The sequence below is a fragment of the Engystomops pustulosus genome, chromosome 6 (assembly GCF_040894005.1).
Source record: "Engystomops pustulosus chromosome 6, aEngPut4.maternal, whole genome shotgun sequence".
Lineage (NCBI taxonomy): Eukaryota > Metazoa > Chordata > Amphibia > Anura > Leptodactylidae > Engystomops > Engystomops pustulosus.
Genome location: NC_092416.1, coordinates 30,190,029 through 30,216,237, shown reverse-complemented (window position 1 = coordinate 30,216,237; position 26,209 = coordinate 30,190,029). Strand labels below are relative to the sequence as shown.

General features: G+C 45.0%; 2 protein-coding genes across 2 annotated transcripts in view; one reads left to right on the top strand and one right to left on the bottom strand.

The window, feature by feature from the left end:
• Nucleotides 1-6,472: 6,472 nt before the first annotated feature.
• Nucleotides 6,473-26,209, bottom strand: part of LOC140134795 (guanylin-like) — a 31,636-nt gene continuing 11,899 nt past the window's right edge. Inside the window, exon 3 of the mRNA XM_072155432.1 lies at nt 6,473-6,966. Coding sequence (XP_072011533.1) covers nt 6,905-6,966 — 62 coding nt within the window. The 3' untranslated portion in view covers nt 6,473-6,904. The remainder of the gene's footprint in view (nt 6,967-26,209) is intronic.
• PHC2 (polyhomeotic homolog 2) overlaps nt 7,282-26,209 on the top strand; it is a 149,462-nt gene continuing 130,534 nt past the window's right edge. The window contains exon 1 of the mRNA XM_072155424.1: nt 7,282-7,396. The gene's annotated coding sequence lies outside the window, so the exon portion shown is untranslated. The remainder of the gene's footprint in view (nt 7,397-26,209) is intronic.

Sequence of the window (26,209 nt, the reverse complement as noted above, 5' to 3'; positions counted from 1 at the left end):
TGATACAATATACCACATGTGTTGTGTTACAGTTTATAAAACTTTTTATTTTGAAACATTGATGTGTAACTACAGAAGTGACTTTGTCTGTGGAGTGAACATATTTGCAGCACGTGCAGATGTTATGACCGCACTTAAAAATCCCTTAGTGTGTAGCCAATGTTGCGTTTTTTTTGATGATGAAGAAGAAAAAAATAAACTAGGTGAGAGTAAACTAGTGAAAAGCCTGTTGTATCTGTACAGTTGCGTTTAGTGCAGATTAATTCTCCAACTGGGAGATTTTTTATTACATGTTTTGGGTGGCAAGATGACGCCTGTAGGATTGAGTTAGTGGCTCCAGGTTTTACAAAAGGAGATATGCATATTTTATCTTTAGCTTCCAGTGTGATGTCTAGAAAATTAATAATTTTTGAATCCATATGAAAAGTGAATATTAAATTAAACAGATTTTGATTGATGTATGAAACAAAATCCATAGCCTCATAATCCGGTCCCCCCCCACACCAGTAGCAGGTCATCTATATAACAACCATACCACCTGATGTGGGAGAGAAACGGATTAGCGTCACTAAACAAAAATCTCTCTTCACAAACAGCCATGTAAATATTGGCTAGCGATGGGGAGCATTACATTAGAATGATTTTTTTTTGTGTTGATCATCATAATGGGGGAAAAAAAAAATTACAAACCTATGCATCCCCAATTTTTTACCATTGGTCCAAAAAGTGATCAAAGGTCAAACAGTTCCCAAAACGGACCTTGCACAGCTCCTTACAATTTTTTCAAGAGGTTTTAATTTTTTTTAAGGTATTAAAACATTCTAAAACAATTAAAATGTGGTACCTAGCTGATCGTACTGACCATTAGAAAAAAAAGGGGAGGTGTCATTTTCCCCAAAGAAAATGGCGCAGTGGCGTGTTTTTCCGATTGTACTGCATTGGGAATTTTTCCAGCTTCCTGCTAAATAGCAAAAACTAAAAAGGGGCATTACATTAAGGGGTTTAAAGAGAAAAGTGTGTGGCCCAATTAAGGATGCACCAACCATTTGCACAATTTTGATCAATTTGATCTATTGCATATTATTAGTAAGTTTAGTTTGATGGATCATCAGGACCAATATACAAAACTGGTCTTGATAAATATCCCTAATATCTCTCTCCTGAATTAGGTCTTTCCACCACCACCAATCACCTAACCTTTCATTACTAATTAACCGGCATCTCACACCATTTAGGTAATGGACAACTTTAATAACATTACAGGAGATAGTGAAAGGGGAAGTGTCTCCATTAACCCCATGAATATGGATCCATCCAGCAAGATATCAATCCAAATTTTTTAACTTAATACAAAATTCTATTTCTTACCTATAGCTTGGGAGAAATTGGTCTATTTTAGCAATTTCACAATGCTGTGTCTGTCTCTAAAGAGTCACAGAGGGCATAGCTATGTATGAACAATACAGTTGTTGTAACACAACTTTCCCAAATAACGGACACAGACACTGCATGACGATGGAATGCATAATGCCACAGCAGCCTGTTTATTAACAAGACACTTTAACAATCAAATATCATACATTATTAATATTAACATCTCTAACATATGTATATATATATAAAGTGCTTTTAACTGAATGACAAGGCCTAAGAGAGGTGATTCCTTCTGCACTTTTCTTCCCGAATTTCCCCTCAATGCCTTATGCTGCGGCTGCGAGATGCAATCTTATTCTCCCTAAAGGACAGACTGGCGGGCATCCGTTCAGCTTACAGGGCCCAAAGAGGAAGTAGGAAGTGCAGACCACCGTTTTTATACCTGGTAAGCCCACCTACCACCTGTTCCCCCACCCTTCTGGATTAAGCACCCCCCCTCCCACCCCTCGCCGCTACCTCTAATTATTAACTCTGTCCATGCTTTTCCAGCTGGTCAATATGGGCATCCAGTTATCGTCTTGCCTTGACCTCCTGTCCTTCTCTTTGGCATAAGGGCGTCTATATTGTGAAATATTACACTATAGGAGGATATAGATAGAAATATTACACTATAGGAGGATATAGGTAGAAATATTACACTATAGGAGAATATAGATAGAAATATTACACTATAGGAGGATATAGGTAGAAATATTACACTATAGGAGAATATAGATAGAAATATTACACTATAGGAGGATATAGGTAGAAATATTACACTATAGGAGGATATAGATAGAAATATTACACTATAGGAAGACTATAAGAGACCATTAGTACATGGGGGGCTTCTTTACAGTATAAGCATTTACATTGTGCAATACCAGCTTCAGATATGTAGTTATAACAAAATTTGCAACAAAATTAGTAGAGGACTGTGGGAACCAAGGTTAGAGGGCACGGACTCAATAAGTGGACGGTGTAAAGACCTCTAATGACCAAGGTCTGTTGGCTCACTCAAGTTAATGGGTTCTGGTCCAGTATGGGTAGTGACAATGTATAGTGCAGAATACTCCTACATAACCTTCAATTTTATAGCCCCAATATTTGTATTTATTACCATGTGATAACCATTGAATCATATTTTATATCTGCTTATACTTGACAATAAACATGATGTGACTTTGTGAGAACTGTAGTGTGATGCCAAGCCCAATGCCAGCGTGAAGCAAGAAAAAGCACATAACACAACATACAATCAGATCCCAGCCTTCATGAATGTGGCGTGTGCTGCACAAGGGGCGTGCGCTACATTTTTGTCGTGAGTGCAGTCGTGACACAATACTAGTGCAAACACTTCATAAATACATGTGCAACCAAACTGGGGTAGATTTACCACATTGCATTTTTCGCACAATGTAGGGCCCTTAAAGTGGTGTTCCTATTTCATTTAATTCATCTGGTATATCTACATTTCTTCAAATGCATGTTATTAAAAAAATGTACCTGGGTGAAGATAATTTCCCATAAATGTAGTCATGCTGTCCCTTATAAACAAGATAGTTAACCTTGGATACGACCACCGCTCTCTACCGGCTGTATTAAGGTATGCGCTATTGAGGAACTGTCTGACTTCCTGAATTTAGTTTTCATTACCATGGGACATGCAGCGCATTTCATATGCAACAACAATTTGTTTCTTTGTACAATTACTACAGCAACGGTGGTCGTATCCAAGGATAGCTGTCCTCCTTTTCTAAGGGACAACATGGCTACATTTATGGGAAATTATCTTCAAACAGGTGCATTTTTTTCAATAACATCAAATTGAAGAAATATATGTACATGGGAGATTACATTAAATGATCATGGTGATATTGGAATACCCCTGTAAGACTCGGAGGACCCTGCATGCAAACAAGTTCCCTAGAACCAGATTTCAAAATAACAGCTTGGAACATGGACCATAGAGGAGCAGGATGAAGATCCCAATCCCTGCCTTACACATAGGATGGGGTCTAGCACTGGGGGGTCCCCATGAGATAACTGTGGTTGGGGCCCCTAAAATGTCAAAACCTTTGTAGTTGGTAATTTTTATGTTATGTTTATTTTATCGGGTGAAGATTTCCCCTCACCTCGGGAGACAGTAAACAAGCTGAAGCAAGTGATGGATGGTACAAAGGCAACTGATCACAGTATTCAGACATGATATGAAGTGATCTAAAGTCAAAGGGGGAGATTTATCAGAAGTGTCTGAGGTCAAACTGTTCTAGTTGCCCATGGAAACCAATCAGAACTGAGTTTTGAATTTATAAACAGCTGTGAGAAAATGAAAGCTGAGCTCTGATTGGTTGCCTTGGGAAACTAGAACTAGTTACGTCTTATAAATCTCCCCCAAAGTGTTTAACTGGACCAGTGGGATCTGCGTGACAGCATTCAGACACTTGTGTGTGTTATGTGTGCAGAGATATCACCGGAGTCCCAGTAGATAAAGAGAACTTATATGACGACCTACAATTTTCCATACGCTCTCTACTCCCCGTTCTCTATTCTTAGTTTTCAAGGTCTCTGCTTATTGTCTGTAATAAGAAACCCATATATAGATACCACGTATCTGCTGGGATCATACAAGTGCAGAACTTTCCATGATGAGTTGATTAATGATAAGTATTGAAGACCAATAACAAATGAGTAATAATCATAAGCACCATCATCCTGCGTGACTACAAGGCATCACAGTACAACATCCAATCACAAATCATCCCATTCTCTATTCATTAAAGGGCTTGTACGGTATCAGCACCCGGCAGAAACAGTGGTTTGTGAAAGTATTCGGGCTGTATTCACACTGCGTTTAGAAGCACATTGCAACACACATGGGAGCACTCTGTGTTTTGCATTGTTTACATACATTACACTGGATATATGCATATGGGGAATGAACCCACGGCCCTGTAAAGGCAGTGATCTGCCCACACAAATTGCAATAGAAGACTATGGCACCCGGGCACAGTGAGCACACTAAGTATCACTGCACCTGCTGCTCGGTTTTCAATGGAGGAGGGAAGGGTGAGGAGCACTCACTCCCCCTCCCCTTTCTACCCCATATCCAGTCTGGGCCAGCATATGGGCGTGTAAATAAGGCCTTAGATATTTTCTACCGGTTTAAAGCTATCTTCATGTTTACCACTGATCCTCAACTGGATTTGAGAATGAGCTTTGACCAGGACATTTCCGTATATTTACAACTTTTGCACAGTAACGTACACCCTGCAACCATCTTGACAGGAAAAAAACAAAAATGTAGATACTTTTGCTAATTTATTAAACAAGAAAAGCTGAAATATCACTTGGTCATAAGTACTCAGGCACTTTGCTGTGACACTCATATTTAAAGTACAACTGTAAAATATAAAAACCTTTGCCCTGCTCTGCACTAAGCTAAAATGTGCAATTCTCTCATTTACACTCATTAGCGATCTGCAGTTGTCTGCCGGCTAGTAGCTCTTCATATCAATAATTCAATATAATCAATAGAATATCATTCCCAGCAGCATGTAAGAAACCACAGGACCTGGAGTGATGTCATGAGCATGTGACTGATCACATGCTTCAGGTCATCCAATTACATACCAGGAATAGTATGTAGCAGAGCTGTTTGTGTTTGAATATAGTAGAAATGTGGATGTATGAAAGTTTAAATGCACAAATAAAGACAGAGCTCAGGCTCCCCATCAGTTCTAATGACTGGCATCAGATCCTGCACACACAGTACAGTGTATATACAGTGATGCCTCTTTGAACAGACCTCTTTGTACAGGAAAGGGGTGGTCTGCAGATAGGAAGCAGCCTGTGATGAAGTAGATTACTGTATGATGCAGGGCTCCAGTGACCTGTCTTCTCTGCCTTGCTCTGCACTGGATCTTTGTGCAATCAGTAACACTGGTTCTGTGTCCTGATTTGCTGGGTTTGTGCATGATTACCATCACTGCTTTGGCATCACTGAACATAGCTGATGTCATAACCAGGAAGTCCTGCCCACTTCAGGAAAAGCTGAGAGTGTTTTACAGATAGCCTCATATATGTATTAGCCTTACATCTCAGGATAGGAAGAAGCCAGCAGCATGATGCAGGTATCATTGGAAATGTAGTTATATGCTCTCTCCAGCTGTGCTAAAACTATTTTTTGTCAAGTAACTTTAAAGTTACGCTTTAATTCACATGCTGTATTTATTTAAACTGCAGATTGTACTTGATTAGGAAAGGCTCACACCTGTCTATATAAGACCTTATAGCTCGCAGTGCATGTCAGAGCACATTAGAATTATGAGGTCTAAGGAACTGCCCACGGAGTTCAGAAACAGAATTGTGACAAGGTACAGATCTGGCCAAGGTTACAAAAGAAGATTTTTGGGGCAACTCTTTAGCGACCTGGCCATCCAGCCAAACTAAGCAAATGTTGGAGAAGAGCCTTGGTGACAGAAGTATACAGGTATACACATACAATTTACAAAAAAAACACATGAAGGACTCCCATACTATGAGACATAAGATTCCCTGGTCTGATGAGATGAAGACTAAGGTTTTTGGGGTTAATTCTAAGCGGTGGATAAAAGGAGGTGCTGCTCATCACCTGCCAAATACAATCCCAGCAGTGACACATGGTGGGGGAAGCATTAGGCTATGGGGGCAGAGACAGGACCACTGGGTGTAACTAAAGGAAAGATGAATGCGGCCAAGTACAGATGTATACTGGGTGAAAATCTCTTCCAGATGCTCTGGACCTCACACTGGGTCGGACCTTCCAACAACACAATGACTATAAGCCTAGCAGATCCTCTCCAGTTCCCTCAGGTTGGATGGTGAACATTGGTGGAAGCCATTTTCGAGTCTCTCCTGAAGTGCACCACAGGCTCGGTGGCCATGCTGCAAATATAAAGATGGTCCTTTTCCTATGAGGCAGAAGTGAGCACACTTTGTGAATAACAGATGATTTGACATAATAAACCACACAATACATCATTGTAAAGTCTGTGTAATTTTATTACAATGTACTTTCAGTATATAGGAGGGTGGGAGGGGGGTAATTGGAAAGACAAGGATTTGGAGATCAATGAAACGTCTATAAAGGGTGCCCCTGCCGCCCATACATATTACTCAGACGTGGGCAAGGAGGGAAATGGACTTAGTTACTATGTATACTGTATATAGTGTCTAGTTGTCTGTATATATGACTGGTGTCAGGATCTGACTGTATACTGGATGTGGCTGGGTATGTTACTGTGGATTGGAATATGACTGTATGCTGCTATGGACCTGGCTGTGGATACAGAGAAGGTTATGGATATATCTGAGGATATGATTGTGGGTATTTGGATTCCATCATTAGTAGACATTGTCCCGTCCATTCCCACGATGGCTTCTCCAGATGACATTCCTTCCAGATCACAATTCAGGGAAATATTGCACAGAGATGAAGCAGCAGTGGTGGTCACAGACAGCCGGGACAGGCCGGGTGCGCGCACATTTCACATTCATCCATTGCAAGCTCCACTGTAGAAAGATAAGAGTTATTACTTATGAGTAAAATATGGCTGAAGGTAAACTATAATTTCATCTAGAGTGCCCCAGCAGATACACAGCGCAGCCAGGGAGGTGAGTGTGACCGGTGATCTCTATGGAGCCTCGCAGCAGTGTACGCTCAGGCGGAGAGCTGCCGCCAGTGTGAGGAGCAGGGGGAGGTCTGTGTAGAAGCGCGGGAAGTGCGGCCGCTATTATATCCCTCCGCGGAGCATCATTACGTCACACCCGAGCACTGACCGCAGCAAAACATCCCCGCTGCTAAACCCCGCCCCCCGCTAACGGCAAGAGGCGCCGGTCCAATGAGTCCGTTACTAGCCGTTACCGCCCTCATGAGGAAAGTGATGAAAATGCGGGAAATAGAGCCGGCGTCTGTATACTACGAGAGAACCGACTCTATGAGGTAAGTCCTTACTGTGTATTAATTGTTATTATATGTTATTACTGTACTGTATATTATACATGAGGGGGTGACATGTCATTACTGTATATTATATATGTGAGATATATCATTACTGTATACTACGAGAGAACCGACTCTATGAGGTAAGTCCTTACTGTGTATTAATTGTTATTATATGTTATTACTGTACTGTATATTATATATGAAGGGGTGACATGTCATTACTGTATATTATATATGTGAGATATATCATTACTGTATACTACGAGAGAACCGACTCTATGAGGTAAGTCCTTACTGTGTATTAATTGTTATTATATGTTATTACTGTACTGTATATTATATATGAAGGGGTGACATGTCATTACTGTATACAGAGGTCGCATTAACGCCTCACCACGCGTCATAGACGCGTGATGAGGCGCCATTACCCCCCAAAATAATTGCCATGCGTAAAAGAACGCATGGCAATTATTCCCTGTAGCGCACAGGCTGAGTGGCCCGGCGCGCGCTGCAAAAGAGGGAAATGCCACTAGCGCGATCGCAGCGCGTGCCGGGCCGCTCAGCGGGGCACGTGACTAAGGGGCGTGCCGGAGAGACCCGGAGTGAGAGCACCGGCCACAGGGGAGACATGTGGACAGAGGGGCTGTCCCCGCGACGGGACTTAAGATCAAGGCCGGGTGAGTGTAGTGTGCTGTGTCAGTGTAGTCTTGTGTGTGCTGTGTGAGTAGTGTACTGTAGTGTTGTGCGTGCTGAGTGTACTGTAGTGTTGTGCGTGCTGTGTGAGTGGAGTGTAGTGTAGTGTTGTGCGTGCTGTGTGAGTGGAGTGTAGTGTTGTGCGTGCTGTGTGAGTGGAGTGTAGTGTAGTGTTGTGCGTGCTGTGTGAGTGGAGTGTAGTGTTGTGCGTGCTGTGTGAGTGGAGTGTAGTGTTGTGCGTGCTGTGTGAGTGGAGTGTAGTGTAGTGTTGTGCGTGCTGTGTGAGTGTAGTGTAGTGTTGTGCGTGCTGTGTGAGTGTAGTGTAGTGTTGTGCGTGCTGTGTGAGTGTAGTGTAGTGTTGTGCGTGCTGTGTGAGTGTAGTGTAGTGTTGTGCGTGCTGTGTGAGTGTAGTGTAGTGTTGTGCGTGCTGTGTGAGTGGAGTGTAGTGTAGTGTTGTGCGTGCTGTGTGAGTGGAGTGTAGTGTAGTGGTGTGCGTGCTGTGTGAGTGGAGTGTAGTGTAGTGGTGTGCGTGCTGTGTGAGTGGAGTGTAGTGTAGTGGTGTGCGTGCTGTGTGAGTGGAGTGTAGTGTAGTGGTGTGCGTGCTGTGTGAGTGTAGTGTAGTGGTGTGCGTGCTGTGTGAGTGTAGTGTAGTGGTGTGCGTGCTGTGTGAGTGTAGTGTAGTGGTGTGCGTGCTGTGTGAGTGTAGTGTAGTGGTGTGCGTGCTGTGTGAGTGTAGTGTAGTGGTGTGCGTGCTGTGTGAGTGTAGTGTAGTGTTGTGTGCGTGCTGTGTGAGTGGAGTGTAGTGGTGTGCGTGCTGTGTGAGTGGAGTGTAGTGGTGTGCGTGCTGTGTGAGTGGAGTGTAGTGGTGTGCGTGCTGTGTGAGTGGAGTGGAGTGTAGTGGTGTGTGTGCTGTGTGAGTGGAGTGTAGTGGTGTGTGTGCTGTGTGTGCTGTGTGAGTGTAGTGTAGTGGTGTGTGTGCGCTGTGTGAGTGTAGTGTAGTGTAGTGTTGTGCGTGCTGTGTGAGTGGAGTGTAGTGTTGTGCGTGCTGTGTGAGTGGAGTGTAGTGGTGTGTGTGCTGTGTGAGTGTAGTGTAGTGTTGTGTGCGTGCTGTGTGAGTGTAGTGTAGTGGTGTGCGTGCTGTGTGAGTGGAGTGTAGTGTAGTGGTGTGCGTGCTGTGTGAGTGGAGTGTAGTGTAGTGGTGTGCGTGCTGTGTGAGTGTAGTGTAGTGGTGTGCGTGCTGTGTGAGTGTAGTGTAGTGGTGTGCGTGCTGTGTGAGTGGAGTGTAGTGTAGTGGTGTGCGTGCTGTGTGAGTGGAGTGTAGTGTAGTGGTGTGCGTGCTGTGTGAGTGTAGTGTAGTGGTGTGCGTGCTGTGTGAGTATAGTGTAGTGGTGTGCGTGCTGTGTGAGTGTAGTGTAGTGGTGTGCGTGCTGTGTGAGTGTAGTGTAGTGGTGTGCGTGCTGTGTGAGTGTAGTGTAGTGGTGTGCGTGCTGTGTGTAGTGTTGTGCGTGCTGTGTTTTACCGAAATTTTCATACTCCTCCTCGGGTAAAAATACTCCTCAAAAATGGTGAGAGGAGTATTTTTACCCTTCTGGAAAAATGTTAGTGCGACCTCTGACTGTATATTATATATGTGAGATATATCATTACTGTATACTACGAGAGAACCGACTCTATGAGGTAAGTCCTTACTGTGTATTAATTGTTATTATATGTTATTACTGTATATTGTATATGAGGGGGTGACATGTCATTACTGTATATTATATATGTGAGATATATCATTACTGTATATATTATGGATGAGGGGGTGACGTGAGATGTCATTACTGTATATTAGGGGTGGCCATGGTCATCCCTCACATATATACTGTAAGGACAAATCTCACATGGACACCCCACACCAGGGCCGGCTCCAGGTTTTAGTGGGCCCCTAGGCCAGAGCTTTAGTGACCCCCCCTCCCCCTGCGGACACGCTGCCCCCCCTCCCCCTGCGGAATACACTGACCCCCCCTGCGGAAAAAGTTGCATCCTTCACTTTTTATGTTCAATCTCATTCTATTTTATTTTTAAAGAATAATAAACTTATAAACAAATACAATACAAACATATCAAAAACAAGGGTCTCCTATGACTAATTCACTGGCAATATAGAATGAGTGGAAGGCAATTTAACCCCTTCCCGACATTTGACGTAATAGTACTGCATCGCGGGAGGTGCGTTCCCGCAAAATGCAGTACTATTACGTCAAGCTTCTGGCCCCGGCATTGATGTGGAAAAAGCTTTAACCCCCGCGGCGCTTACCGGGGGGGGGTCCGCTCCTCCGATCGCAGCCCCGGGACTGCCGGTGCCCGGGGCTGCGCAATCCTCCTCTCGGTGCTGGGTCCGTGCCTCCTGGCAGGACCCGGCTGTAAGACACTGGGCATGCGCAGCATGCTCAGTGTCTTACATTACACAGTGCAATACATCTGTATTGCACTGTGTAACCTGTAAAAAAAGCTTGAACAAGTGATCAGAAGATCACTTGTTCAAGCTTAGATGTCATTACCTGTAAAAAAAGGAAAAATAAATAAATAAAGGTTTTTTACAGTAAAAATAAATAATAAAAGAAAGTGAAAGTCCCCCCAAACACCACATTTCCCTTTACACAAGTAATAAAGTATAAAAAACACTAAATCACGAAAAAACCCCACTTATTTGGTATCGCTGCGTCCGTAACAATCTGTACAATAAATCCTAATCATAATTGGACCCGCTCGATGAACGTGGTAAAAAAAAAACCCCAAAAACGTGCCAAAAATTAAAACTTTTTATCAAATTGCTTTACAAAAAATGTTCTAAAAAGTGATCCGAAAAAGTTACAAGCACCAAAATGATACCGATAAAAAGAGCAACTTGTCACGCAAAAAATAAGCTTACAACCAGCTCCGTAAACCAAAAAATACTATAATTATGCCACTATAAAAATGGCAATACTAAAACAAATGAAATTTTTTCTATTCTAGTTTTCCTTCAATAAAATTGGACAAATATAAATAAAACTATATAAATGAGGTATCACCGTAATCGTAGTGATCCGTAGAATAAAGATAATATATTATTGTTATGCTACAGTGAACAACCCCCCAAAAAATGCTAAAAATCCAAAACAAGAATTGATGATTTTATTTTCCTCCACACGTAAAAAGTTAATAAAATTTCTTCAATAAGCTAAAAACCCACTAAAATTAAGGTTTTTTTTACAGTGCATCTCGTCTCGCAAAAAATAAGCCCTTATTTGTCTAAATTGCTTAAAAAAATAAATAAAGATTGTATAGCCTATTCCCAACGAGCGTTGTTATAGAACGGTGCGGCGAGTAATGACTTTCCAACACCGGTCAGGGTAAGACGGCGGCTGTTCACTGATCGGGGTAAGACGGCGGCTGTTCCTGACAGCCATCCATCCTGCCCCATGGACCAGAAGGGTTACGTCCCCCCCACACACCCCCAGTTTATTATCGCTGCTACTGGCTCATCAATTCAGACGAGCCGATAGCAGCGAATTTACTTATGACGTCAGTAATACCGGTCACCATGTCTATAGACACGGTGATCGGGGTAGGGTGGCGGCTGTTCCTGACAGCCACCAATTTTGCCTTGCGGTCCAGAGGGGTTTTGTTGCCCCCCTCTGTCCATGTTTGCCGCTATTTGCTGGTCGATATGGTCCAGCCAAAAGCAGCAATATTCGTCACAATGGGCATCGCTAGGGTGAATAAGAGCAACACTTGGCGATAATTTCCCTACGAAAAACCAAGATATGGTACAAAAGCGCTGGCCGTGCACATTGTTCAGATGATGCTGTACAACTCTTACGAGCTGTTCCAATGTGCAGGTCCTGCCGTATCATTTCTCTGTTTTCAAGAGGAAGATATTAGGAAACTAATATTGGGACAAGAAGGACGTGGCCCCAGTACCTCTGGTTTAGATGTTCCTGTGTTTTGCTAGGACAGCATTTTCCCGGTGAATTCTGCTGCTTCTAATGGTAGGACTCAATAAAGAGTCTGTTCCAAAAGAGGAGTTAGGATGGACACTACATACTACTAAGATACCTGCGACACCTCCAGAGTGACAAAAGTTTAGTTGGTCCCCTGGTATATTCTACCTCCTTATACACTAGACATTCACAATTCACGCCCAACCTGTTGTGAATTAATTTCGGTAAAATGAATAATTGTAACAACTGTTATGTCCCGTTGCTCCCTATACCCCTCCATTATTTCATAAGGGGCGCCACATAACGGGCACTGAACTTTCCAAAAATAATTGCAATTTCCATCTTGGACTCCATTGCACATCATATTTGGAAACCACCTATATGTTCAAAATGCTCATTTCACCATGTGTATTACACTACGCCACATATTACACCTTGCTATATTCCCCAAGGGGTGTACATTCAACAATTAGGGTCACTTTTCGGGTTTTCCTCTGTTTTGGTACCACTACGGCTCTCCAAATGTATCCTGACACATGTGAAGGATTTCTTACAAATTTGGCCTCTAAAAGACAAACATCCCTCTTTTCCTCTACTGTGCGCCCATAAAGCATTTTATATGCACACGTGGGGTACTTCTACACTCGGGAGAAATAGTTTTACACCTTTTTTGGGGTTATTTAATATATTATCCCTTGTGGCTTACATAAATTAGGGGTAAAGTGACATTTATAGGAAAATTTTCACCTTTTTAATGATTCGGGCCTAATTGGATCATTCACCTGTAGGGGCAAATACATATATTACACATTGCAAAATTCTCTAAGGGGTGTGCATTCAAAGATTAGGGTCACTTTTTGGATTCTTATCTGTTTTATACCACTAGGGTTCTCCAAATGCATGTCAAACATTTCTGTCAAATTTGGCTTCTAAAAGGCAAACATTCCCCTTTCCTTTTACTGTGCGCCCATACAACATTTTATATACACGTATGGGGTACTTCTACACTCGAGAGAAATAGCTTTACACATTTTGGGGGGTTATTAAATATTTTTTTATCCCTTGTGGCTATATAAAATTAGGAGTAAAATGACCTTTATAAGAAAATGTTCACCTTTTATCTATTTAAGTCCTAATTAAATCAAACACCTTTACAGACAAATACACATATTACACCTTGCTAAATTCTCTAAGGGGTGTGCTTTCCAAAATGGTGATACTTGTTGGGGTTCCGCTCTGTTTTGGTACCGCTACGGCTCTCTAAATGCATCCTGGCACATGTAAAGGATGTCTGTCAAATTTGGCTTCTAAAAGTCCAACGCCCCTCTTTCCCTTCTGAGCTTCACTGCGTACCCATACAACATTTTATTTGCATGTGAGGGGCAATTTTATACTCGGGAGAAATGCTAGTACACATTTTTTGGGGTTGTTTCATCTTTAATGCCTTATGGGATACAAAAATTAGCCGTAAAAGTGACTTTTTTGGGAAAATGTTCACCTTTTTCCTTTTAGGGACCTAATTGAAGCAAACACCTGTAGGGGTAAATACACATATTACACCTTGCTGAATTCTCCAAAGGGTGAACTTTCCAAAATGGTGACACTTGTTGGGGTTCCCCTCTGTTTTGGTACCACTAGGGCTCTCCAAATGCATCCTGACACATGTAAAGGATGATTGTCAAATCTGGCTTCTAAAAGGCCAAAGCCCCTCTTTCCCTTCTGAGCCCTACTGTGCACCCATACAACACTTTATATGCAAAAGTGGTGCAGTTCTGTGCTTAGGAGAAATAGTTTTACACATTTATGGGGTTGTTTCATCTTTTATCCCTTGTGGCTTACAAAAATTTGGGGTAAAAGTGACTTTTTTGAGAAAATTTTCACCTTTTTTCCCTTTTGGGGCCTAATTGAATCAAACACCTGTTGGGGAAAATACACAAATTACACGTTGCTAAACTCTCCAAGGGGTGTACTTTCCAAAATGGTGTCTCATGTTGGGGCTTTCCTCTGTTTTGGTACCACTATGGCTCTCCAAATGCATCCTGACACATGTAAACTTTTTCAGCCATATTTACCCTGCAAAAACGAAACAACGCTCTTTCCATTCCAAGTGCCCCCCTGTGCCCGTACAGCAGGGTACAGTGACAAAATGGGTGTTGGCATACTCAAGAGGAATTGCCCTCAACATTGTAAAATGCATTTTCCTTTTTAACCCATTGTGAAGGTGCAAATTTTAGTGTTCAATGAATCTATAGTAAGATAAAATTACATTTCTCTAATTTCACTTTCATTTATCTTTCATGCTCATGAAACGCTCAAAGGGTTAACAAAATTCCCAAAGGTTGTTTTGAATATTTTGAGGGGTGTAGTTTCTAAAATGGTGTCATTTGTGGGGGGTTTCTGTCATGTGGGCCTTATAAAGTCACTTCTAACTAAATTGACCCTCCAAAAGTAGGTTTTGATGATTTTCGTGAAAATCTGAAAAATTGCACCTAAAGTTATAAGCCTCCTAACATCCAAAATAAAGGAAAAGATGTTTGAAAAATGATGCCAAGTTAAAGCAGACATATGGAAAATGTTAGTTATCAAGTTATTTTAGTGATATGACCAACTTTCCAAAAAGTAGAAAATTTAGAATTTGGAAAACATTGTTTTTTTCAAAATTTTTGCCAAATTTCCATTTATTTCATAAATAAATACTAAATATATTTATTAAATTTCTCAACCAGCATGAAGTACAATGTGTCACGAAAAAACAATCTCAAAATCAACTGGATATGTTAAAGCATTCCAAAGTTATAACCACTTAAATAGACACATGTCAGATTTTAAAAAATGGTCCGTGTCAGGAAGGTGAAAAGTGGCTTCAGCGTTAAGGGGTTAAAGAGAACCCGTCATGCAAAATAACCCCCCTAAACTAAATATATTTTCATAAACTGCCATTAGAGAGCATTGCCTCTATCCCTTCATTGTCCCTCTACATGCCTGTAAACCTAAGCAATGAGGTCCTAAAGCTGTATGCAAATGACCTGTGAAATGTCCAATGAAGCATTAGCATATTCAAGCTGTCCACCTTATTCATGAGTGGGAGGCACAGTCACACCCCCAGTGCATGACTGACAGCCTGTATAATGGTGTGAGGCTGTATAATGATGTGCTTCCTGGTGCTGGTGGCCACGCCCCCTGCAGCCTGTGTGTGTATGTGTGTGTGTGTATAGGAGAGATACAGCAGCTCCAGGCAGCCATGTTACAGCAGAACATGTCAGATTCATGTGTAGCTGATGTCTGTGTCTCTCACCTGTATATTAGGAGGATGCAGCATGTCAGCAGATGCAGCACACACACTAGCCATGCTTTACTATACATACTATACACACAGACATGAGCAGGGGGAGGAGAGGGGAGGGGTAACAGGAGTGACATCACTGCCTCTGACCATGTGACCAGCCTCATTTACATAATAAAGAATAGATGATTTTACAATGAATAATGTATGAAATAACTAGGTAAAGGCTGGGATGGGATCCTTGTGAGCTGCTCCAACAGGTAGAGGTGACAGGACTAGTGACACAGACATGATGACAGGTGTCCTTTAAGCGTCAGGAACTGGGTGCAGATAATGCTGTAGCTGTATGATATTTATTTGGAGAAATAGAAGTGTTTCTGTTATATTTACAATTTCTTAGTATACAACTCCTTGCATGTGACGGAGATGGACTAGGCCCTGCGGCTGCAGAAGGAGTGGTTCGGCCGGGCGGCCGTGAAGAGACTGGGCCTCCGTGGAAGGAGTAGGCTAGGCGGTGGCAAACAGACTGGGACGGACTACCGCGGGAGGACTAGGCTGGCGGGCAGCCACGGACGGAGTAGGCGGGCCCATGCTCCACGGATAGAACAGATGAAGTGGACAAGCCATGCGGCCGCTGCTGGAGTCGTTGGAGCTGAGTGCCCACAAATGAAGAGGCCAAGTCCGGCGGCCTGCAGATGAGGTGGGTGGACAGGGATGGCACAGGGGTCCGTATTACTGTACAAGGGCGGTCTAATCGCCCCAGTACGCCTTTATAAGTTTTGTCTTGGCTGTTCAACCCGGGCCTCTGTGCCGCCCGGGCCCTGTTGCATCCGCTGCGGCTATTGTTAGACCACTGCATTCCAGTCTGTGATTCTACAAAACTTTCTCTGTCTCTCTGCACTCCCCCACATTGTACTCGGCATTAACAGCTCTGTACATATAAGCTGTTAATCCTTTGTGCTCACACAGGACAGACTATATGTAACTGGTTTACTTATGATTTCTACCACTTATTACATGTTCCCTGCTCCTCCATGTGATGTGAAGCTGGCAGGCTGCTCCCCATAAGCATCCTGTTTATGCACTGTGCATTGTGGGCAAACTAACTGGCCTCAGCTTGAGGGCATAGACTGACAGACATTAGTCTCTGCCCACTTCACCTCTGGTGAGAGATTTTTGTCAAACACTTTGGAAAGAAAAGGGGGAGCAGCACAAAGTAGTCATCATTCTGTTTGTAAAGGGAGAATGACATATAATAATTTGGCAAAAACATACATAAGAGACAGTGGGGCACATGTAAGTGCTTTTTCCTTATTTATACATGTGGTGTTTGAGGAGTTCAGTTCTTTAGTGAATTTCTTTTTAAATCAAAAGCTGCTGGATGGGCCAGTTGTGGATTTGCACCAAAATCTGCAACTTTGTTCTGAAAAAGTTGCAATTTTCACATCTGGATTCAAGTGATAACTTAGGGAAACTAGACAATAGTGGACTTTTAAGGGAGATCGCAAAAAAAAATCAAATGAGCCATAAAAAAAGAAAAATCCAAGCCAAAAATGATATACAGGAGCCTCAGTTTTCTCAGGTAAGTAGTTTCTTTATGTTTTACCTAAAAGGTGACCCCATGAAATATGTCTTTACAGTGCCTATTATATGATTATGATGTAATCGCCTACTTTCTTATATTCTGGGTAAGATATCCAGTAAATATATATTATGTATACTGAGACTTTGCTGAGGTAAGAATTTACTTTTCAAATAATGGATCGGTGAGATATTAAAATACTATATTTCATGTAAGAGGTATACAGAGAAACATTCAACCAATGTTGGCCAGGGCTCTGGAAAAGGTAGATGCGTGGTGTAAGTTGCCACTGTCTGTAGTGGGGAGAGCAAACCTAACAAAGATGGTTCTGATGCCACAATTTCTTTATTTATTGCATAATTCACCAATGTGGATCCCAATGACATATTTTTACCATATACAAAGTATATATAGGTCTTTGATCTGGCGTAAGAAGGTGGCCCGCATTCGGCTGGAAACGTTACAAAGGGCAAAAGATGAAGGAGGATTAGCAGTGCCCAATCCATACTTGTATTTTTTGGCTGCCCAGCTACAACAGCTGAAGGGCTGGGGACAACCGGGTAGTTTCATAACAGTGGAGCGCCTTCTGTCCTACTGTAATGGTGGGAGACCCCCTCTCTACCTACTGGAAATAGGTTCCCAGACCCGACCCCCGGACATGCTCCCTACGGTAGCTTTATTAATAGAGGTGAGAGCTAAGCTGATGCTTGGACTGGAGGGCTGTATAAAGATCACTCCTTTATGGAGGAACACACAATTCACCGAAGTAAATAAATTACAAGAAGTAGGGGTATGGGAAAATAAAGGGATTCCTAGGGTAGGACAAGTAGTATCTGATGGGGTGGTGAAGAGCTTTGAGCAGCTACGGGAGGAATATCAGTTGCCACATAACATGTTTTATAGGTATCTCCAGTTAAGGCATGCCCTGGATACTCAAATGACAAGTACCCCACTGACCATTAAAAACCATTTAGTCATTAACACTTTGGTCTCCCCAGGAAGTGGTAGGGGAACAATATCGCTTATATATAGACAACTATTAGATGAATATCATAAAAAATTCCCGTTAACAGTCCGATCTAAATGGGAAGCTGATATTGGGCCCATAACAGATGAACAATGGACCTCCATTCTAGCTTGGTCACCAGACCTATCTCCAAGCGAGAAGCATAGGCTCTCTCAATTATTCCTATGCCACAGAACATATAAGACGCCAGTGTGGTTGTGTAGAATTGGCATACGGGGGGATGATTGTTGCCCCAGATGTGGTAGTGACGGGGCACATCTACTCCATATGATGTGGGAATGTCCTGAACTAGGTACCTTTTGGAAGGAGGTACTGGACTTTGTACAAAAGGTATATGATGTGCAAATCCCTGCCACTCCTATGGTTTGCATTTTCGGTTGGGTAGATGAAGTAACAGATGAAAGGGGACCTCGACTAGGCATTGCTCGTATGTTATACCAAGCGAGAAAACTGATTGCGTATCACTGGATACAGGCTGCTGCTCCTACTAAACAGGAATTTATTAATAAAATGAACAGGAGAATTAGGCTAGAGAAGGGGGTATATATTAAGAGAAAGGCTGAAAAGCGATTTGAGAAAATATGGGGGCCTTGGCTCGACTCGCCGGGACTCCCATCTGTGCACCTGCTCAGGAGGGTGGGGGGTGGGGTATTTGTTTTATGATGTTTGTTGTAAACTGAAAAAAACATTTAATAAAAAAGAGTGGATTAAAAAAAAAAGAGGTATACAGAGATATACAATACCTCTGTATTATGTCAAAGGATCCCCCCTGAGACAAGTCATTAATTTACTGAGGAATGGGTCAGTGATATACACTAGTGGTATCCAAAACTGTACTGTATTATTTTTATTTTTTGTGAGCATGGCAACTCTGAGGTAAGTCATTACTATATATTATGAATAAGATATACTATCATGATATTTCATTCATTGTATTTCACGTAAAACATAAGTCTCCGAGGTAAGTAATTAGTATTTATTGTAATAAAGAAGTATACAATGGTCCAGTCATTAGGGGATTAAATAAATGAATAGATAAATAATTCTGAATGCACCGTGCAGCAGCGGCTATCGATATGAACTGAAACCTGGGTGCATCAGTCTGCAGAGAAACCTGTTTAATTGGATCAAGGGGTGAGGAATTACAGTGGATCAGTGGTGGAAAAGAAAGCGAAAGTTACATGCAGTTAGGACAAATGATAGGCCTGTCGGAAAAGATGGGCTTTAGGGCACATTTGAACGGTTGGTAGTTAGGTATTAGCCTGATAGATCAAGGTAGTGCATTCCAGAGAAAAGGTGCAGCTCGGGAGAAGTCTCTTTTCTCTATGGGAGACAGCAGATGGGTGCTGGCAACAAGGCTCCTAATAGCATCTGAAAGTGATTAAATGCATTACATATGCATTACATATAATCACAGCTTCAGGTGCATCCTGATTGGAATGGTGCTTTGACCGAGCCCTCTCCATAGCCGGTGAGTCTTTGCTGCATATTGCTGCAAAGGCTTACCGGTAACAAACACCCGCGTTCGTTGCTAGCTTAATGCGCCACCATCTTGCTGCGGATTTTCGCTCCCCGTGATGTCTTCAGGGAGTGGCGATCCGAAAACCCAAGGCTGTCTCGTTTTAACCCATTCATTAAATTGTGCTATCAGCACCTGAAGTCAATGTAAAAGTTAGCAAAATTTCAAGAAGGGTGACAGAAAAGGCTGTAGGGGTGGCATTTCGGCCAATCCAAAAAAACACAGCCTGGTCCTTCCAAGAAAAACTAAAAAGGGCCAAGTTGTTAAGGGGTTAAAGGTGTCAAAGAGAGATAATAAGACACAGTAAATAGCAGCCATGTAATGTGCTATTGAATGTGGCTGTATATATGCCAACCACAAGATGGAGTAAGGAAATAATAGGTGCCCAACATGCTGAGCAAGCAGCATGTGTCACGGGCACCCCCACGATCCATACCACGGATCGCGGGTGCACCCGTGCCTCCGTTGTGGGCACCCCCGCGATCCATATCGCGGATCGCGGGTGCACCCGTGCCTCCCTCCGCTGCCCCGGTCCTGCTCCGGTGCACTCACCTCTCCTGGCTCCCGCTCCCGTCCGGACTAGGTCTCGCGCGCGCGGCACTGCCTCAAGATTTAAAGGGCCAGCGCACAGGTGATTAGTATTGGTCATTTCCTGTTTTGTATATAACCCTTTGTTTCCCATCATTCCCTGCCGGATCTTTGTGCCTCTTAGCCTTAGAGAAAGCTTCCTAGCGAGTATTGCTGTGTTCCTGCGTATTCCTGTATTCCTGCGTATTCCTGTATTCCTGCGTTCCAGTGTATTCCTGTGTGTTCCCGTTCCTGAGTCCTGTGTTACCGTGTTACCTGTGTTCCTCCCTGTTGCTGTGTGCCTGTGTTCCCGTTCCCTCCTGCCTGGACCTCCTGTTGCTGACCCCGGACTTGAACCTGACGTTGCATCTCTGCCGCCTGCCCTGACCCTGTGCCTGGACCCGACTACGAGTTTGTCATCCGCTAAGGTACCTCGACCTCGGCTGCCACTGTGGGCTAGTCACACCTGGGAACGACCTAGTGGTATCCTGCCGCAGCAAGTCCAACCCGCTTTGCGGCGGGCTCTGGTGAAAACCAGGTGCCGCTAGGCTCCGGTTCCGGGTGTTGGCTAGTTACATCTCCCGCGGTGGTCCAGAGGATCCACTGATCCTAACAGTAAGATCCGGCCATGGATCCCGCCGAGGCTCTTTCTCCCAGTCAGCCTGATCTCGCCACCATCGTGATCCACCAGATTGCAGCACAGCGGAATCAGCTAGAGCAAGTCACCGCCATGCTTCAACAACTACTTGCTACCCAACATCAGCAACAGTCTCCTGAAGCGGCCGCTGCGACCCCTGCTACCCCGGCTTATCTTCCTGCTGCTGAACCCAGGCTACGCCTCTCTTTGCCCGGCAAGTATGATGGAGATCCAAAGATGTGCAGGGGCTTCATAACCCAGTGCTCCTTGCACATAGAACTCATGCCGTCGCAATTTGCCACAGAGCGGTCCAAGGTGGCATTTGTCCTCAGCCTTCTTTCCGGGAAAGCCCTGGCCTGGGCTACTCCGCTTTGGGACAGAGATGACCCGGTTGTGTCTAGCCTCACTGCGTTTCTGTCTGAGTTCCGGTCAGTCTTCGAGGAACCAGCACGAGCCTCCTCTGCGGAGTCTGCATTGTTGAACTTGCGTCAGGGCAACTCATCGGTGGGAGAGTACGCAGTTCAATTCCGCACCCTGGCTTCTGAACTTGCGTGGAACGATGCAGCCCTCATCGCTACATTTAAGAAAGGGCTCTCTGCGCAGGTCAAGGACGCACTGGCAGCTCGGGATCTTCCATCTACTCTGAGTGACCTCATCACCTTGGCCACTTGAATTGATGTTCGGTTTAAGGAGCGAGCTGAGGAACTACGCTCCGAGTATCCCCAAGGCCGTGTTAGATGCATTCCTCGCCTGGCGCCAGTCTTCCAAAGGCCGCTCCAGGGCCCGTCTGAATCTTCTGCTGAGGAACCCATGCAGGTTGACCGAACCCGGCTCACTCTACAAGAGCGTTCAAGACGCCGACAGGAGAACCTCTGTCTGTACTGTGCCAGCCCAGAGCATTTCATCGGTTCCTGTCCTGTCCGTCCTCAAAGTCCGGGAAGCGCCAGCACCTAGGCTTCTTGGGAGAAGCGTCCCTAGGTGTAAGTACAGCTTCTCCACGTCTGACTCTTCCCGTGCTCCTCAGCGTTGGCACCGGTACCCAGATCCAGGTTACTGCCTTCCTGGACTCGGGCTCTACAGCGAACTTCGTGGATGCAGCCTTGGTCTCTCGGCATCACTTCCCGGTGGTTCGTCTCGAGAAGCCATTGTCTATTGCCTCGGTCAATGGTCAGATTCTCTCCGTGCCCATCTGGTTTCGCACGGAGTCCCTGCTTCTGCAAGTTGGTGCCCTACATCAAGAGAGACTTTCGTTTTTTGTGCTGCCCCAGTGCACATCTGCTCTACTGCTGGGTCTCCCCTGGTTGCAGCTTCATGCCCCTGTACTGGACTGGTCCTCCGGGCATATCCTCCGTTGGGGACCGAACTGTGCTTCTCATTGTATGCAGATTCCCCGTCCGCTACCTGTGAGGACTTCGACTCTGGCTCACAAGTCTCTGGAGGGTCTGCCAGCTTGTTATCGGGACTTTTCGGATGTTTTCTCCAAGAAGCAGGCGGAGATTCTACCACCACATCGTCCCTATGATTGCCCTGTGGATCTTCTTCCTGGCGCCACTCCTCCCAGAGGTCGTGTCTATCCTCTTTCTGTACCTGAGTCTCTAGCCATGTCCGACTACATCAAGGAGAATCTGCAGAGGGGTTTTATACGCAAGTCCTCCTCTCCGGCTGGCGCAGGTTTCTTCTTCGTTACCAAGAAGGACGGCTCCCTACGTCCCTGTATAGACTATCGTGGGCTGAATAAGATCACGGTAAAAAAACGTTACCCCCTGCCGTTGATTACAGAACTCTTTGATCACCTACGTGGTTCCAAGGTGTTCTCCAAGCTGGACCTCCGTGGTGCTTACAATCTCATCCGGATCCGCAAAGGTGATGAGTGGAAGACGGCGTTTAACACCCGTGACGGGCACTTTGAGTATCTAGTGATGCCCTTTGGACTGTGTAATGCCCCTGCTGTTTTTCAGGAGTTTGTGAACAACATTTTTCGGGACCTTCTTTATACTTTTGTCGTGGTCTACCTCGATGACATCTTGGTGTACTCTCCAGACCTTGAGTCCCACCAGGCACACGTACGACAAGTTCTAGGTCGACTTCGTGCCAATCACCTCTATGCCAAGTTAGAAAAATGCCTGTTTCACCAGCACTGCCTTCCCTTCCTTGGTTACATAATTTCCGACAGAGGCCTCCAGATGGACCCCGCGAAGCTGTCTGCAGTTCTTCAGTGGCCACGTCCAGAGGGTCTCCGAGCCATACAGAGGTTCCTGGGGTTTGCGAACTGTTACCGTCAGTTTATTCCCCATTTCTCCACTCTGGTGTCCCCCATCGTGGCGCTCACCAAGAAGGGTGCCAATCCACGTGCCTGGTCTCCAGCTGCTGAAATGGCCTTCTCCAAGTTAAAGTCTGCTTTCTCCTCGGCTCCCGTACTCTCTAGGCCAGATACGGACAAACCCTTTCTTCTGGAGGTGGACGCATCCTCCATAGGAGCTGGAGCGGTGCTCACTCAGAAAGGGCCCAAGGGCCGAACTTTGACTTGCGGTTTCTTTTCCAAGACTTTTTCCCCAGCTGAGAGAAATTATTCCATTGGAGACAGAGAACTTTTAGCCATCAAACTTGCTCTTGAAGAATGGCGATATCTTCTGGAGGGAGCTCTCCATCCTGTTTGTGTGTACACTGACCACAAGAATCTTCTGTACCTCCAGACAGCCCAGCGCCTGAATCCCAGGCAAGCCCGGTGGTCTTTGTTCTTCTCCCGCTTTGACTTACTGATTCATTTTCGTCCGGCAGACAAGAATGTCAAGGCTGATGCTCTGTCCCGTTCGTCAGATGTTGTTGGAGATGAACCAGTTCCTCGGGACATAATTTCTCCTGATCAGCTTGTTGTTGCAGCTCCGGTGGACCTTCGGCATCTGCCTCCTGGCAAGACGTATGTTAGACCTGCTCTCAGGAAGAGGATTCTGTCTTGGGGACATTCTTCTCTTCTGGCTGGGCACCCTGGGGTGCAACGCTCCTTGGCCCTCATCTCCCGCTATTACTGGTGGCCAGACCTGGTCAAAGATGTTCGGGAGTTTGTGGGATCCTGCTCCTCCTGTGCCTGCAATAAAGCCTCTCGTCTCAAACCGGCTGGACTGTTACTCCCGTTGCCGATACCCAGTCGCCCGTGGTCTCACGTGGCAATGGACTTTGTTACTGATCTGCCTGTCTCCTCGGGCAATACTGTCATCTGGGTGGTGACGGACCGGTTTTCCAAAATGTCCCATTTTGTTCCCCTTCCAGGTCTTCCGTCTTCACCACAGCTTGCCAGTTTGTTCTTCAAACATATCTTCCGTCTGCATGGCCTTCCGCTTCACATTGTGTCCGATCGAGGAGTCCAGTTTGTCTCTAAATTCTGGCGTTCTTTATGTAACCAACTGCAGGTCATCCTTGACTTTTCTTCTGCTTACCACCCTCAGTTGAATGGTCAAGTAGAGAGGGTGAACCAGACTTTGGGCTGCTACTTGCGCCACTTCGTCTCAGCCCGTCAAGACAATTGGACTGACCTTCTACCTTGGGCTGAGTTCTCTTACAATTCTCTGGACTCGGGATCTACTGGTTCGGCTCCGTTCTTTGTGGTCTATGGACGTATTCCTCGCCCACCTCTCCCGCTGTCTACTCCCTCTGTTGTCCCTGCGGTGGAGGATCTGGTGCAGGATCTCAAGGCTGCTTGGGACCAGACCCGCCAGTCCCTTCTACGAGCTTCAGACCGTACCAAGACCCAGGCTGATAAAAGACGTCGAGCTCCTCCTGTCTTCTCTCCTGGTGACAAAGTATGGCTATCCTCCAGATACGTCCGGCTTAAGATACCCAGCTATAAACTTGGGCCCCGGTTCCTTGGCCCCTTTGAGGTAATCAAGTGCATTAATCAAGTGGCATACAAGCTCCGCCTTCCTCCATCTATGCGCATCCCGAACTCCTTTCATGTATCCCTCCTGAAGCCAGTCGTCTTGAACCGCTTCACCCAGCAATCCCCTCCTCCGGCTCCTGAGGCTGATTCTCCAGATGCATATGAAGTCAAGGAGGTTCTGGACATGAAGTTCGTAAGGGGTAAGCGGTTCTTCCTTGTAGATTGGAAGGGGTTCGGGCCTGAGGAGAGATCCTGGGAGCCTGAAGAGAATATTTTTGATCGGACTCTCCTCCAGAGGTTTCTTGGGACCAAGAAGAAGAGGGGGAGGCCGAAGGGGGGGGGTACTGTCACGGGCACCCCCGCGATCCATACCACGGATCGCGGGTGCACCCGTGCCTCCGTTGCGGGCACCCCCGCGATCCATGTCGCGGATCGCGGGTGCACCCGTGCCTCCCTCCGCTGCCCCGGTCCTGCTCCGGTGCACTCACCTCTCCTGGCTCCCGCTCCCGTCCGGACTAGGTCTCGCGCGCGGCCCCGCTCCCTAGGGCGCGCGCGCGGCACTGCCTCAAGATTTAAAGGGCCAGCGCACAGCTGATTAGTATTGGTCATTTCCTGTTTTGTATATAACCCTTTGTTTCCCATCATTCCCTGCCGGATCTTTGTGCCTCTTAGCCTTAGAGAAAGCTTCCTAGCGAGTATTGCTGTGTTCCTGCGTATTCCTGTATTCCTGCGTATTCCTGTATTCCTGCGTTCCAGTGTATTCCTGTGTGTTCCCGTTCCTGAGTCCTGTGTTGCCGTGTTACCTGTGTTCCTCCCTGTTGCTGTGTGCCTGTGTTCCCGTTCCCTCCTGCCTGGACCTCCTGTTGCTGACCCCGGACTTGAACCTGACGTTGCATCTCTGCTGGTTATTTGTTGAGATGGGCGAATTTGTTCAAATTCGGTTCGTCACGATTCGCCGAATTTTTTGAAAAAATTTGATTCTGTCCAAAACGAATCATGACGAATCACATAAAAAAAAACAGGCATTTCCTGGCTGCCGAGAGCCTGTAGGGTGTCGTAGAACGTTGTGCCATGCTTAAATATGGAGATAGGGAGCGTGGTTTGGTCTTCAAACAATGCTGTGTTTTAGTATGACACGCACATGACAGCCGCCGCTTTTAGAATCGCTTCACTCTTCACTTCCATGTGCACTTATATAGGTCAACTTCACCAAATGAGCAAAGCGGGAACGCAGCCTGACAATAACGTCTGTGCCAGCTCGAAAGGACCGAGCTGAGGGCCAAGATCCCACTATAACATCAAAGAGTGCACTCTTTTTACACTGACATCAGATGATTCCATAGATTACTACAGAACCTGTTCTGTTAAACGCGGATACATGTAGAAACCCCCCCAAAGAATGCAGAGGATGTCGGCAGTAATTTTGCATTGACGTCACTGATCATTTTGCCCTTATTTTCACGCGTCAGTGTCCTCTTTCAATCGTCCAATAATCCATCAGTATTGCTAAAGCCAGAAACAAACAGGAGTTGATCCAAAATATGATCCAGAGATGAGCAGTAAATGGGATAGTTGCATGTCCCCTGTGTTCTGTATCCACTCCTGCTTTCGGCTATCAATCCTGAAGCTTTTCATCCTTCTGGCAGATGAAATGAAG